This window comes from Pituophis catenifer, unplaced genomic scaffold (genome assembly GCF_029215685.1).
Source record: "Pituophis catenifer annectens isolate HBS135680 unplaced genomic scaffold, rPitCat1.0.hap2 SCAF_5, whole genome shotgun sequence".
NCBI lineage: Eukaryota > Metazoa > Chordata > Lepidosauria > Squamata > Colubridae > Pituophis > Pituophis catenifer.
This window is the reverse complement of record NW_027256885.1, coordinates 69,203,085-69,219,004: the sequence shown is the minus strand read 5'-3', so window position 1 is coordinate 69,219,004 and position 15,920 is coordinate 69,203,085. Positions and strand designations below refer to the sequence as shown.

The window sequence follows — 15,920 nt, the reverse complement described above, 5'->3', positions numbered from 1 at the left end:
TTTCCTTAAGAATAGTACTATAAAAGTGTTGTGCCTTCTCCACGGTATTCAACCGATATCCTTCTCCCTTATATCTAAAAATTATCCCAGCTGGTGCGTCCCACCGGAAGGGTATCTGTAAGTTTTTCAATTCCTTAACAAGAAAACCAAATTCTTTTCTAACTTTCAACATTTTAGGAGGTAATTCTTTAAAAATTTCAAGTCGTGAACCCCCCACTTGTACAGAAGTATGAAAAGATTTTTGCAGGATATCATTTCTAATTTCTCTGTCAGTAAAGTATATGACCACATCTCTGGGCAGTTGTCTTTGTCTGGCCACCCAAGAGTTCACTCTGTAAATTTTATCTATTTTATGAAATACCAAATCAGGATTAGCTTGTAAAATCTTAGCCAAGGCTTCAGAGCAAACTTGTCTCAAATCCTGTCTCTCCTCCTCTCGAATTCCCCGAAGCCGTATGGCAAATTCCATCGCCCGAAATTGTATCATAACAATCTCATCTTCAATTCTCTGCATTTTATTATCAACTTCATCAGTTTTATAATCATTGTCTTTCATCTTAACATTAACTTCTGATTTAAGTTCTTCAACTTTAAAATCAACTTTCCCAATAAATTCTGCCAGGCCAGACGCCACTTCTGATATTTTTTTGGTCACCTTATTTTGATTCTGTTTCACCATGTCTTTAACTTCATTAATTTCCTGCATAAATTCCTGATGTGATTTTTGAAGTTTATCATCTATCTCCTGTTGAGATTTTTGAAATTTATCATCCAAAGTTTTAGAAATAAATTCTTTTAAATCTCCCATATCAAAATCTTTTTTCTGAGTCTGTGTCTGTTGTGCAGGGGGAGGTTGCGTTTTATGTGTGGGAGATCCACCTCCTGTTGCCTTCACTTCCTGCTTCTTTGAGGCCATCCTGTCACGTAGGCTAGTTTTACTAAAAAGGGAAGTTCTTCTTCCTTTCCCACCTCCACAAAGACTTCTAAAAAAGTCCCCCAGATTTAATCAAATAAGAACCAAAGTGAAGCAAAGTCCAGTATTGAAAAAGGAGAAATTTCTCTCTTATTTCTCTTGTTGCAAGCGAAGCAACTTCGTATCAGTTTAGAAACTTTGTAACAAAGCAAGATGAGTTCAGCAATCCACACTCGCTCCGCTCGTTAAGTCTGAGGCTAAGCGCCATGTTTTTACAGTTCACTTTCACTCATCCGCATTTTTTCACTCAGATTAGAAAGCCAAGAAAACTCTAATACTTGCGATTCCGAGTTTCAGGGTTCAAGTAACAGTATGCTGCTTATTAAGGCTGATTCCTTTTCTTTCAATTAAAAGTTTCCTGTAGCCGGCTTGTTCTGCAGAAGCAGACTTGTCCCACGCCGCCCGGAGTTCCAGCAGGTTGAATGGGAGCCGCTCCTGTTCCCTCCCCAGAAACTATTCCCTGGGGGGGTTGCAGGGGCTCAACCTGGACCCTGCGATCTCTCTTCAAAAATCCTAAAGATTTTTGAAGTTTTCGAGCCGCTTCTTCGTCGCGAAGCGGCTCTACAAGCGGCGGGGCTGGCGGAGCTTCAAAAGGCACCGCCGCCGCCGAAGACACGGAAACCGGAAGCCAGTCCAGTCGCCTCTTGAAAAAGCATCTTTGGAACATGAAAGTGGCTTGCTACTGTCTTTTTGGGGATTTTTAAAAAAAAACTTTCTAGGGTAGCCCTGGCATGTCCAGGTGCTCCCTGTCCAAGTACTAACTCCGTGTTTTTCAATCATGGCATCTTGACGGTGTGAGGACTTTAACTCCCAGAATTCCCCAGCCAGCAGGGATCCAAGTCAGAGGTGAAATCCAGAAGGTTCTGACAGGTACTGGAGAACCGGTAGCGAAAATTTTGAGCAGTTCGGAGAACCGGCAAATACCACCTCTGGCTGGCCCCAGAGTGGGGTGGGAATGGAGATTTTGCAATATCCTTCCCCCAGGAGTGGGGAGGGAATGGGGATTTTGCAGTACACTTCCCCAGAGTGGGGTGGGAATAGAGATTTTGCAATATCCTTCCCCTGGAGTGGGGAGGGAATGGGGATTTTGCAATATCCTTCCCCTGGAGTGGGGTGGGAATGGAGATTTTGCAGTATCCTTCCCCTGCCACACCCACTAAGCCACGCCCACCAAGCCATGCCCACAGAACTGGTAGTACAAAAATTTGGATTTCACCACTGATTCAAGTCCTTGCTAAACATCTCACCTGACCTTCTGCAAGCTCATTTCCTCTGCCCCTCAAAGCTAATCAGAGCCATTACCTCAAAAGCCCGACATGTCAGTTGCTGTGGGTCATGTTTTCCCCATAGAGCTTCTAGGGCTAAGGCCACTTCCCGGGCATCCATGTTTCCGTTGGAATCCTGGGAATCAAAGCAGGAAGTATGAAAGAGTTGCAAACATGGCAAAAGGGCGAATGAAGAAAGAAACCACTCTAGCCTATGCACACAGTACAGACAGTCCTCCACTTACAAGAGTTCATTCAGTGACCGTTCAAAGTTACAACGGCACTGAAAAAAAGTAAGTTATGGACAGTTTTTCACACTTATGACCATTTTTCACACTTATGACCAACACAGCATCCCCATAGTCGCGTGATTTACATTCCGATGCTTGACAACAGCTTCCTATTTATGACGGTTGCAGTGTCCCCGAGTCATGGGATCGTCTTTTGCGACCTTCTGACAAGCAAGTCAATGGGGGGAAGCTGGTTTCACTTAACAACCGTGTTACTCACTGAACAACCGCAGCAATTCACTTAACCACAGTGTCAAGCCAGGTCGTAAAATGGGGTAAAACTCACTGAACCCACAGAAATGTTGATCTCCATTGTGGTTGTAAGTCGAGGACTACCTGTACTCCTCTTCCTCTTCTAGCAGGGGGTTGGACTAGAAGACCTCCAAGGTCCCTTCCAACTCTGTTATTCTATTCTATTCTATTCTATTCTATTCTATTCTATTCTATTCTATTCTGTTCTGTTCTGTTCTGTTCTGTTCTGTTCTGTTCTGTTCTGTTCTGTTCTGTTCTGTTCTATTCTATCTTACCTGCTGGAAATAGACGCAGATCTCTTCCACAGCTTTAGGACAGGCCAGTCCCAGCCAGTGGGCAAGCTCACTTGGTCCCACCTGCCCTGAAGTGCTGACAGGAAGTGCATCCAAGTTGTATTTGATCCCCTCCGTTGGGTATCTGTAGATTGATATATTTGCAAAGATGAAAAGGAATGAGACCAGGAAAGCTTGTTAGTCCACTTAGCAGCGTCAACCACAAAGAGGCCTCTGTCAGGTGCAAGAAACCAGGAGCTGGGATAGTTGGAAAATACTAAAAGTTTATTTCATGTTATCTTACATGAATTTGATCCACTAATGGTCAAGGCACATTGGCACTAGATAAAAGTCAATGGAATTCACCGGGGCTGGACTGAGGTCGCTTGTGGCTACATAAGGATTCTAAACTGATGACGTGTTTGACGCCCCCTTCCCTCCTCGGGCTCAGCCTGCTCATTTCCTACACTATCCATACTTTCTTCTGTATAAACAATATGTTTGTTGAATAATGTGACACAGAAACATTTTTTTTTTATATCTATTGTAAACAGAAAAGCATGGGGTGTGTGTGCATGCGCTCAATTCTGTGATGTGACCAGGAGACATGTGCTGGGGGAATTTGGAGGGGGCACTGTTTTCTCTCAGTCCCTGAGCCATTTTTTAACTCAGTTTTTCTTTTGGGGGGCTTCTCCCCCACAGAGAGTGTCTTCCTATTCTCTTCAGGTTTTTGAGCATTACTATGGTAACAAACAATCAGAATTATAACTTAGTTAATTAATTTCTGTCCAAAATATTTTGAGGTAGGAAAGAATAAAAGAAAAATATTGCTTTTTTAGTAGTATACAATATCCAGTGATAACAGATTTTTCCGGAACACTTAAACAAACAAACAAAAATGCAAATTAGCTTCACTGGAATAGAATGAATTTGCATACTCACTGATGGGAAAGGGACCGGGGGGGGGGGGTGTTAGAAAAAAATACATTCATTTATTTTACATTTTTACCCTGCCCTCTCAGGCAAGTCGGCAAGCATTCCTCCATTTTAGTGGAATTGTATTTGTTTTTCCAACAGCAGTAAAGCTGAACCCTGATTTACTTAACCACGTTTTCCTCAATTATCCCTATAACTGGTTCATAGGCCACCTTGAGTGACAGACTACTTTATATATATTTTCATTAGAATTTTTCAATGTAGTAACGATATACAGAACAAAAACATGAAAGAAAGAAGAAAGAAAGAAAGAAAGAAAGAAAGAAAGAAAGAAAGAGAAAGAAAGAAAGAAAGAAAGAAAGAAAGAGAAGAAAGAAAGAAAGAAAGAAAGAAAGAAAGAAAGAAAGAAAGAAGAAAGAGGGAGGGAGGGAGGGGAGGGAGGGGAAGGGAGAAAGAGAGAAAGAAAGAAAGAAGGAAGGAAGGAAGGAAGGAAGGAAGGAAGGAAGGAAGGAAGGAAGGAAGGAAGGAAAGAGAGGGAGGGAGGGAGGGAGGGAGGGGAAGGGAGAAAGGGAGAAAGAAAGAAAGGAGGAAGGAAGGAAGGAAAGAAAGAGAGGGAGGGAGGGAGGGGAAGGGAGAAAGAGAGAAAGAAAGAAGGAAGGAAGGAAGGAAGGAAGGAAGGAAGGAAGGAAGGAAAGAAAGAAAGAAAGAAAGAAAGAAAGAAAGAAAGAAAGAAAGAAAGAAAGAAAGAAAGAAAGAAGAAAGAAAGAGAGAGAGAAGGGGAGGGAGGGGAAGGGAGAAAGAGAGAAAGAGAGAAAGAAAGAAAAAAGGAAGGGAGGAAGGAAGGAAGAAAGGAAGGAAGGAAGGAAGGAAGGAAGGAAGGAAAGAAAGAAAGAAAGAAAGAAAGAAAGAAAGAAAGAAAGAAAGAAAGAAAGAAAGAAAGAAAGAAAGAAAGAAAGAAAGAAAGAAAGAAAACAAACACACAATTGATTTTCCGGTGTGCTTCATTGTATTAAGTGGGATATAACTGGAAATTATAAACCCATCAACCTGGACAATCTTTCCCAGGTTCTTTCCCAGGTGTCATTCCACTCCTACCTGATCTGCTGCTCACAAAGCAGACCTTGTGCCAATGATAATGCTATGCTAGTCAACTTCTGGTCCCCCTAACAGCTACCGCTCCTCCATCATTAGATTTCCAAGAACAGAAGCAGTACCTCACCTGCTCCTCCCTAATAGCAGGAGAGGCTAACCCATAATCTAGCAAAAGAGCCCTGTCTTGTTCTTGGGGCATCCACGTTGAATGAAGGATGAGATTCAACCCTTGATTTCATCCACCAAAGCTCTTTCCTTGTCCTGGTGACCTCTCACCTGGCCTTCCGGATAGCCTTGCCTAGTTCCCAGATGCGTGGCTCCAAGGCTACTCTCAAGCACCCTACAACAGTCACTGGAAGGTTGCCCACAAATTCACAATCTGTGGCAGGGATCCCCAGGGCTCTAGTTAAAGAAGGAAACAACGTAAGGACAAGAAGAGATCTTATGGGGAAACACAGATTCATCAAGCAAGAGGAGAAACATCTTATCCATGTGCACCAAGAATCAGCCTTACAGCTGCAGTAATTCTCCCATTACACCTCAGTGTATTTTCCAAAGAAATAATTTTGGCTTCTAGTCTCTTGCTGAGGTCATCAGGGACCCCAAGCTAGCATCCTGTAGATCAGATTCAAAGCCTAGCAAAATGGGGAAATCTCTACATCAGGGGTGTCAAACTCATTTTCATTGAGGGCCGTATCGGTTGTGTTTGACTTTGGGGGGCCAGGGTGGGTGTGGCCAGGGTGGGCATGGCCAGCTTGACGTCACTCATGCCGGAGGCGCCTGTGGTGGCCCAAGCGCTCTGCCAGCGAAAATGGGCTCCTGAGCTCTATTTTTGCTGGCAGAGGCACCATGGGCCGGTCCTTTGCTGTTTCCAGGGCGGCCCCACAGGCTGGATTTAAGCATCCCGTGGGTTGGATCCGGGCCCCGGGCCTTGAGTTTGATACCCCTGCTCTACATTGATGGATTTTGCCATACATATTAATGAACTGGCCAACTCTTCTAGTCCAGGGGTCAGCAACCTTAAACACTCAAAGAGCCATTCGGACCCATTTCCCACAGAAAAGAAAACACCGGGAGCCCCAAAACTCTTTTTTTTTTTAAATTTGATTTATATGCCGCCCTTCTCCGGAGACTCGGGGTGGCTTACAATGTGCTAAACAATAGCCTTCATCCTTTTGTATATTTATACAAAGTCAGCTTATTGCCCCCACAACTGGGTCCTCAATTTACCTACCTTAGAAAGGATGGAAGGCTGAGTCAACCTTGAGCCTGGCAAGATTCGAACCTGCAGTAATTGCAGGCAGCTGGTCTTAATAACAGGGTGCTTTAGACCACTGTACTACCAAGGCTCTTTTGATATCTAAAATGAATATAACACTGCATATATCATTTTTTACCTTTATGCTATGTATAAAAAAACTTATTTATCCATGGTTGGCCTACTGGGGGTTGAAAATCTCAATAAATTGCGTGCCGGTGGGTGTCGCATATCGGCGGTTGTGACGCATATTTTGAGTGACAGGGAGAGGGATGAAGGAGCCACATGTGGCTCCAGAGCTGCGGGTTGCCAACCCTTGTTCTAGACTGTTCAACTTATGAAGAGCCTTGGGCTTTCTCTACTATGAATTCAGTTTTTCCAGGTGCCTTCTCAAGTCTTCAGAGCTCAGTTTCAGCAGCACGCAGAACCTGGATCCCAAACCAGTCACAACATCTTCTGATCATTTCTTATAACGTTGAGCCTATCTTTCCTTCCGTTGCACCCCAAACTCCCCATTTACAAAAAGCATCTCCAACTCACTTGGCCATCACTTTCTGGACATTGTTAGCATATAGTGTGGGGTTCACAGCCTCTTCGGGGCTGGGTTGATAAACTGGGAGAAACTGGAAAGGAAAAGAAAATCAGAATTAAAGGAAAATTTAATTTCTGGAGAACTGAGCTATAGTATGCAAAAGCCTGGATTGTCAAGACAATGGCATCAACTTTAAGAGAAATTGTAGGCCACTCTGAAGACTGGAACCTGAGTGCCCAAGTCTACATGAAATTGTAATTTTTAATAGGGCAGAAAGGAGAAATTTCCCATCCACTGTTTTTGAGAGTGGGCCCCCAACACACCAGTCAAAGCCAAACTGAGATCCCAGTACAAGAAAAAAAAAAGTACTGTATTTTTCGGACTATAAGATGCACTTTTTTTCTCCCAAAAGGGGGTGAAAATGTCTGTGCGTCTTATAGACTGAATACTATCGAAGCCCCGCCCACCCGCCAGCTGTTTTTTTGCCTCCGCACGCCCCATTTTCAGGCCTTTTTTCGGCCTATTTCAGGCCTTTCTATGGCCTGTTTTTGGGGCTTTTTTCAGCCCATTTTTGAGGCTTTTTTCATCCCGTTCTTGAGGCTTTTTTTGGCCCATTTTTTAGCCTTTTTTGGCCCATTTTTTCAGAAAAAACAGCCTGAAAAAAGCCTCAAAAACAGGCCGAAAAAAGCCTTTAAAACGGGCTAAAAAAAGCCTTTAAAATGGGCCAAAAAGTCTCAAAAACGGGCCAAAAAAGCCTAAAAACGGGCCAAAAAAGCCTCAAAAATGGGCCAAAAAAGCCTCAAAAATGGGCTGAAAAAAGCCTAGAAAACAGGCCAAAAAAGCCTTGAAAATGGACTGGAAAAAGGCTGGAAAAGGCCTGAAAAAAGGCCTGAGGAGGCCAAAAACTTTTTTTTGTTGATTTCCTCTTCTAAATTTAGGTGCATCTTATAGTCAGGTGCGTCTTACAGTCTGAAAAATATGGTAAATCCTGCAAATAAAACAGAACTTTGAACCAAGTACAGTTCAGTGCTGTGAGGCAGAAAAGGCACCAAGGGATCACCCCAAGAGGAATGATCCCAATCTCCCCTCTTTTCTTCTTACCTCTACTTCTACAGTCATGCAAGGCTGAGATGCAGTCAACCAGATGACTTTTAACCTGGAAGAAGAAATGGAAGATGACTCAGACTTGGTCTCGCTTACAAGAAGAATTTATTTTTTATTTCATTTATTTATTTTCAATTTATATACCGCCCTTCTCCCTGAGGACTCAGGGCGGTGCACAGCCAGAATTAAAAACATGAAATACAAATATTAAAAACAATTAAAATCTATATAAATTTGGCCCTAAATTTAAAAAACCACAAACCAATTAAACATTTAAAAATTTTAAAAAATTTCTTCCTAAGCCAGCCCGGCTTGCTGGAAAAAGTGGGTTTTAAGGGCACGGCGGAAGGCACTGAGGTCTTGGATTCTCCTTATCTCTGGGGGCAGCTGATTCCATATGGTAGGTGCCCCCACAGAGAAGGCTCTCCCCCTGGGGGTCACCAGCCTACATTGTTTGGCTGATGGCACCCTGAGTAGGCCCTCTCTGTGAGAGCGCACGGGTCGCTGGGAGGTCGTCAGTAGCAGCAGGCGGTCTCGAAGATAGCTAGGCCCTATGCCATGGAGCGCTTTAAAGGTGATAACCAACACCTTGAAGCGCACCCGGAAGACCACTGGGAGCCAGTGCAGCTCGCGCAGGAGCGGTGTTACATGGGAGCACCATGCTGCTCCCATCACTACCCGCGCTGCTGCGTTCTGGACCAGCTGGAGCCTCCGGGTGCCCCTCAAGGGGAGCCCCATGTAGAGAGCATTGCAGTAGTCAAGGCGAGAGGTGACGAGGGCGTGAGTGACTGTGCACAGGGAATCCCGATCAAGAAAGGGCCGCAACTGGCGAATCAGGCGAACCTGATAAAAGGTCCCCCTGGTTACAGCCATCAGATGTTCCTCCAAGGACAGCTGCATATCCAGGAGGACTCCCAGATTGCGAGCCCTTTCTGTGGGGGCCAAGGACTCGCCCCCAATAGTCAGTGATGGAGTCAACTGACTATATCGGGATGCCGGGAGCCACAGCCACTCAGTCTTGGAAGGGTTGAGCTTGAGCCTGTTCCTCCCCATCCAGATCCGCACAGCCTCCAGGCACTGAGACATCACTTCAAGGGCATCGTTGGGGTGGCCTGGGGTGGAGATGTACAGCTGGGTGTCATCAGCGTACTGATGGTATCTCACCCCGAAGCCACGGATGATCTCGCCCAGTGGCTTCACATAAATGTTGAACAGAAGGGGCGAGAGGACCGATCCCTGCGGCACTCCACAGACGAGAGGCCTCGAGGTCGACCTCTGCCCCCCTGCCAACACAAACTGCGACCGGTCGGAGAGAAAGGAGGAGAACCACCGCAATACGGTGCCTCCCACCCCCAACTCTTCCAGCCGGTGCAGCATGATACCATGGTCGATGGTATCAAAAGCCGCTGAGAGGTCTAACAGGACCAGAACAGAGGAGCAACCCCTGTCCCGAGCCCTCCAGAGATCATCAACCAACGCGACCAATGCCGTTTCCGTGCTGTACCCAGACCTGAAACCCGACTGGAACGGATCTAGATAAGATGTTTCCTCCAAGAATTGTGGAAACTGTCGCGCGACCACACTCTCAAGAACCTTCGCCATGAAGCGAAGGTTGGAGACAGGACGATAGTTGGCCAATATTGCCGGATCCAGGGATGGCTTCTTGAGGAGAGGCCTCACCACCGCCTCTTTCAAGGCAGCGGGGAAGTAACCCTCACTCAACGAAGCGTTGATAACACCCTGGAGCCAGCCTCGTGTAACCTCCCGGGAAGCCAGTACCAACCAGGAGGGACACGGGTCCAGTAAACATGTGGCCGTACTAAGTCTCCCCAAAATCCTGTCCACATCATCGGGAGTCACAGCATCAAACTCCTCCCAGATAACATTCTCAAGACTATTCCTCATCACCCTGCCCTGATCTACCCAGTCAGAGTCCAAATCCCCCCGGATCTGAGCGATTTTGTCATACAGGTATTGTCCGAAATCCTCCGCCCTGCCTTCCAGGGGATCATCCCGCACTCCCGGATGGAGCAGGGAGCAGGTCACCCTAAACAGGGCGGCCGGACGATTCCCTGATGATGCAATAGAGGCGGAAAAGTAATTAAACTTTGCCGTCTTTATCGCCACTAGGTAGGTCTTAATATGCGACCTTACCAGAGTTCGATCAGATTCAGCAAGACTGGCCCTCCAACCGCTCTCCAGGCGTCTTTTCCGGCGCTTCATTTCCCTCAGCTCCTCAGTAAACCAAGGAGCTGCGCGGGATCGGCACTGGGTCAGAGGCCGCAAAGGCATGACTCGGTCCAAGGCCCCACCAGCCGCCCGATCCCAGGCGGCTACCAGGTCCTCAGCCGAGTCATGTGCTAGATCCTCAGGAAATGGCCCAAGCTCCATCTGGAACCTATCAGGATCCATCAGGCGCCTGGGGCGGACCCATCTTATTGGGTCCGCCTCCCTGCGGCGGGGTGTAGCGGTTCGAAGGTCCAGGCGAAGGAGCAAGTGATCTGACCATGACAAGGGTTCCATGTCTATATCCCCTATAATAAGATCACTCAACCACTGGCCAGAGACAAAAATCAAGTCCAGAGTGTGTCCCCCCCTGTGGGTGGGGCCATGAACTAGTTGAGTCAGGCCCATGGCTGTCATGGAAGCCATGAACTCCTGAGCCATCTCTGACGTTTCACCAACAGACGGCAAGTTGAAATCACCCATGACCGTAAGCCTGGGTGTATCAACTGCCACCGTGGCTATCACGTCGAGGAGCTCGGGTAGGGCCGTTGCCGCGCGGCAGGGAGCCAGGTACGCAAGCAACAAGCCCATCTGAACCCCATGACCCCATCTCACAAAGAGGGATTCACATCCGGCAATCTGTGGCACAGTGGTCTCCCTCGGACTAAGACCTTCGTTAATAATAACCACCACCACCCCGCCCCTCCCCTGGGCCCTCGGCTGATGGAATGCTCTGAAGCCTGGTGGGCACATCTCAACCAGAGGGACCCCTCCCTCCGGGCCCAACCAGGTCTCCATAATACCCGCCAGGTCCGCTCCCCCCTCCTGTATAAGATTGTGAATGGGGCCTTATTTACCACGGACCTGGCATTGCACAGCATCAGCCGAAGGCCCAAGTCCTGAGTATCTGAGCCACCTAGTATCCGAGGGGAGCCTTGGAGACCGGGGCGCGCAATAGCTCTCAAACAGCGAGTGCACACCCCCGACACGTGATATGGTCTCCTGCTCCCGCCATATCTGCCCCTCCCATCCACTGTGCTGATGGTACACCCCTCATTGGTATAGCCCTCCATCCCCTCCCCAATCCCTCGTCCTGCACCCTCCAAACCATTGCCCCATGCCAGGCTTGGCTCTGACCTTAGTGGATTTCCCCCCCCATCCCCTTTGGTCGTCCTCCCAGTTCCCCTTAAAAAATTGTTAAAAGACCCCCCTCCCCGAACCCTTTAAAATCTTATTAAAACACTTTCCTATAAAACCCCACAAGCCCTTCCTCGCGCCATGCCATCTCTCAGGATTCCAAAATCTGTCATCGAGATAGGCCCTTGATAGAGTGGAGGGCCAAACCTGCGAGAGGGGGGAATCTCGCAGGGCAAGGAGTTCAGACACTGAGTACATTAAATCGTCAGGGGTGAGGATAGTCCATGGTCGGGAGACCACCATGATGTTATAATACAGGGGAAAAAGTTCCAGTCCATGGCACAGGCAGCCGAATTCCATTGCCCTCTCACAGCAGTGGAGGGGGAGATATGCCATCCGACCCCCGGAAATTTCTTGGCCGACCGTCCTCTCACAAAGGCCGACCAATAAAACTTTGATGGAAACCTGGGAGTGAAGGCAGCCATACACCGACTCCCACCGGCCTCGAGTCCATAGATCCAGTTCCCCATATGGATTAGGAGAAGTCAGAAAGCCCAATCCTCCAGTTCATGAGAAGGATTAGTTCAAAGTTTAGTTCAGGAGAAATCTTGCAAGGCAGGAGATTCAGAGATGGCTTGATGGAAATGGGGGAAAGTAGGAACAGCTCAGCAGGCCAGGATAGGCTGGGTAGCTATAGCCATAATGAGGCCAACAAGAATACATATAACCAGCCACTATTATAAAACCATTATTAGGAACTTACACTCCGGGTCCTCTCCATGCCCAGGTGGTTGAATCCTGTAAAAAAAAAAAAAAAGAGAGGAGATATTTGGTTATATCTAACAAAGTGGCATGGTCCATAAGGGGCCACCGTAATATAATGAGTCCATAATAGTCTATAATAGAGATCCATATAATCCATAAGAAGGCTCCACACCCATTTGCACTACTCAGGTGACCCCGAGGACACAATAAAACCTCCAAAGGCTCTTCAACTGCTTCTCCACTGCCATTTTTATAAGCACTAAGAAGTTAGACACTGTGTTCTGACCCGGCTTCCCAAACATGACAAACCCTCTGAAGTTAACTCAAAGATTTCTTTAATTAGGAGTGCTGGCAGCCCCGGCAAAAAGTTTCTCTCTCATCGCAGGCTAACAAGTTGGTCCGGCTGGAAGATGAGTAGTTGTCTGCCACAGCTATTCATCTCTGCCCCCTGCCTTTTATCCCCAGAGCTAGGGTGGGGCTTCGCTAGCAGCGGTGACTCTTCCTTCCCAAGGATCGACCCGCAGATTTCCACTGTTCTCCTCTCCTCTGCCTTTTGCGCATCTGTGCATCAGGCACTAGATCCAGCTGTTCCTCTTCTTCCTCATCAGCCACCTCCAGACCTGGGGGCTGTTGACTCTCCATCTAAGGGCTGATGGATGGGCCATGCTCCACCTCTGTCTCTCTCTCTCTCTCTCTCTCTCTCTCTCTCTCTCTCTCTGCCAGCTCCACTCCCTCTTCCCCCTCAGAGTTCTCAGGTTGCCTTTGATGCTGACCCTGACTCCCACGCCTCCTCCTCCTCTGATTTGGCTGTTGGAGGGGCCGGTGGCCAACACACTGATCTAACTTAATATCTATGGAGATTCGCAGTAATCCAGGTCATGGTTGTCCCAAAGATGCTTTTTCATGAGGCAACTGGACTTTCTAGTCTTCAAAGAAAAACCAGTTGCCTCTTGAAAAAAGCACCTTTGGGACGTTGTAGCTTAACATTTACTTAGAAAAACCAGCTTCAAAAATACAGACAAAAAACAGACTTAAAACCATTCATTTAGTGACTGTTCAAAGTTACAACAGCATCGACAAAAGTAATTTACAACTGACATTCGTACATATGAGCATTGCAGAGCCCCCATGGTTACGTGATCAAAATTTGAGCGCTCAGTAACTAGCAGGTATTTATGATAGTTTCAGCAAGGTCACGTGATCATCATATGCAACCTTCTCTGATGGCTTCCGACAAAGCCCATATGGAGGTGAGGGCTAGATTGCTTAATGATTGTGTGACCTATCTGTGTTTCCCCAAAAATAAGATCAGGTCTTATATTAATTTTTGCTCCAAGAGATGCATTAGGGCAGTGATGGCTAACCTTTTTGCCGTCGCGTGCCAAAAGCGGGGGAGCGCGGGGTGGTCCTGTGCCCGCATGCCCACACCCATAATTCAATGCCTTCCCGCCCCCTGCGCATGCATGCATGACCCCCCATGCTCCTCCCGCTTTTGGCACGCAATGGCAAAAATGTTACCAGTGGGCCTGGTAGGCCCGTTTTTCACCCTCCCCAGGCTCCAGAGACTTTCTTGGAGCCTGGGGAGGGCAAAAATGGCCTTCCCCCCCCCCCGAGGCCCTCTGGAGGCCAGAAAAGGCCCGTTTCCCAACTCTCGGTAGGCCCGTTTTTCGCCCTCCCCAGGCTCCAGAGGCTTTCTTGGAGCCTGGGGAGGGTAAAAACGGCCTTCCCCACCCCCCCCGGAGGCCCTCTGGAGGCCAGAAACAGCCCGTTTCCTGACTTCCGGTGGGCCTGGAAGGCCCAAAAATAAGCTGGCCAGCAATCACATGCATGCTGGAGCTGAGCTAGGGCAATGCTCGTGTGCCCACAGATATGGCTCCGCGTGCCACCTGTGGCACGTGTGCCATAGGTTCACCATCATGGCATTAGGACTTGTTTTTGGGTTAGGTCTTATTTTCAGGGAAATATGGTACTAAATGCGTCTGTCTGACTAACGATCTTAACTGGGGCTTATTTTTGGGGTAGGGCTTATTTATTTATTAATCAAATTTCTATATCGCCCTACTTCCGAAGGACTCAGGGCGGTGAACAGCCAAGATAAAATACAGATAATACAAATATTAAAAATCCCTTAAAATTATTAAATATTTTGGCCAAACCACAGATTAAAACACCCAATTTATAAAATCACGAATTAAAAAAATTAAAAAGAGGAGAGTTAGGCCAGGCCAGCTTGCTGAAATAGAAACGTTTTGAGAGCACGGCGAAACGTGCGCAGGTCCAGGATCCTCCATATCTCTGGGGGGAGCTCGTTCCAGATGGTAGGTGCCCCCACAGAGAAGGCTCTCCCCCTGGGGGCCGCCAGTCGACACTGTTTGGCCGACGGCACCCTGAGGAGCCCCTCTCTATGGGAGCGTACTGGTCGGTGAGAGGCTATTGGTAGCAGAAGGCGGTCTCGTAAATACCCCGGTCCGATGCCATGGAGCGCTCTAAAGGTGGTAACCAAAACCTTGAAGCGCACCCAGAAGACCACCGGGAGCCAGTGCAGCTCGCACAAGAGGGGGGTCACATGGGAGCGCCACGTCGCTCCCATAACCACCCGCGCGGCCGCATTCTGGACCAGCTGGAGCCTCCGGGTGCTCCTCAAGGGGAGCCCCATGTAGAGAGCATTACAGTAGTCCAAGCGGGAAGTAACGAGAGCATGAGTGACCGTATTTAACGAGTCCCGATCCAGAAAGGGACGCAACTGGCGAATCAGGCAGACCTGATAAGAAGTCCCCCTGGCCACGGCCGTCATGTGCTCTTCTAAAGACAGCCGTGAGTCCAGGAGGACACCCAAGTTGCGAACCCTCTCCGTGGGGGCCAATGACTCGCCCCCAATAGTCAGTGATGGCACCAACTGACTATATCGGGATGTCGGAAACCACAGCCACTCAGTCTTGGATGGGTTGAGCCTGAGTCTGTTTCTCCCCATCCAGATCCGCACGGCCTCCAGGCACTGGGACATCACTTCAAGGGCATCATTGGGGTGGTCTGGGGTGGAGATGTACAGCTGAGTATCATCAGCGTACTGATGGTACTTCACCCCGGAACCACGGATGATCTCACCCAGCGGCTTCACATAAATGTTGAACAGAAGGGGCAAGAGGACCGACCCTTGTGGCACCCCACATACAAGGGGCCTCGGGGTCGACCTCTGCCCCCCTGTCAACACAGACTGCGACCGGTCAGAGAGAAAGGAGGAGAACCACCGTAGGACGGTGCCCCCCACCCCTAACTCCTCTAGCCAGTGCAGCATGATACCATGGTCGATGGTATCAAAAGCCTCTGAGAGGTCTAATAGGACCAGGACAGAGGACCAACCCCTGTCCCGAGCCCTCCAGAGATCATCAACCAACGCGACCAATGCCGTTTCCGTGCTGTACCCAGGCCTGAAGCCCGACTGGAACGGATCCAGATACGACGATTCATCCAGGTACTGGGGGAGCTGTCGCGCTACCACACTCTCAACAACCTTCACAACGAAGCGAAGGTTGGAGACTGGACGATAATTTGCCAACACTGCCGGGTCCAGGGAAGGCTTCTTGAGGAGAGGCCTCACCACCACCTCTTTCAAGGCGGCGGGGAAGACACACTCACTCAAGGAAGCATTTATAATCCCCTGGAGCCAGCCTCGTGTAACCTCCCGAGAGGCCAGCACCAACCAGGAGGGACACGGGTCCAGTAAACATGTGGCTGCACTCAGTCTGCCCAGTATCCTGTCCACGTCTTCGGGCGTCACAGAATCAAACTCTTCCCAGATAATACTCACAAGACCTGCC

At 48.2% G+C, this 15,920-nt stretch overlaps 1 protein-coding gene across 1 annotated transcript in view; it reads right to left on the bottom strand.

The window, feature by feature from the left end:
* The window catches only part of LPCAT4 (lysophosphatidylcholine acyltransferase 4), a 66,187-nt gene that overhangs the window by 15,480 nt on the left and 34,787 nt on the right, over positions 1 to 15,920 (bottom strand). The window contains exons 7-12 of the mRNA XM_070944782.1: positions 12,101 to 12,135; positions 7,972 to 8,026; positions 6,879 to 6,961; positions 5,357 to 5,482; positions 3,056 to 3,197; positions 2,276 to 2,374 (exon numbers count right to left, since the gene is read on the bottom strand). Of these exons, the coding sequence (XP_070800883.1) occupies positions 2,276 to 2,374; positions 3,056 to 3,197; positions 5,357 to 5,482; positions 6,879 to 6,961; positions 7,972 to 8,026; positions 12,101 to 12,135 (540 nt within the window). The remainder of the gene's footprint in view (positions 1 to 2,275; positions 2,375 to 3,055; positions 3,198 to 5,356; positions 5,483 to 6,878; positions 6,962 to 7,971; positions 8,027 to 12,100; positions 12,136 to 15,920) is intronic.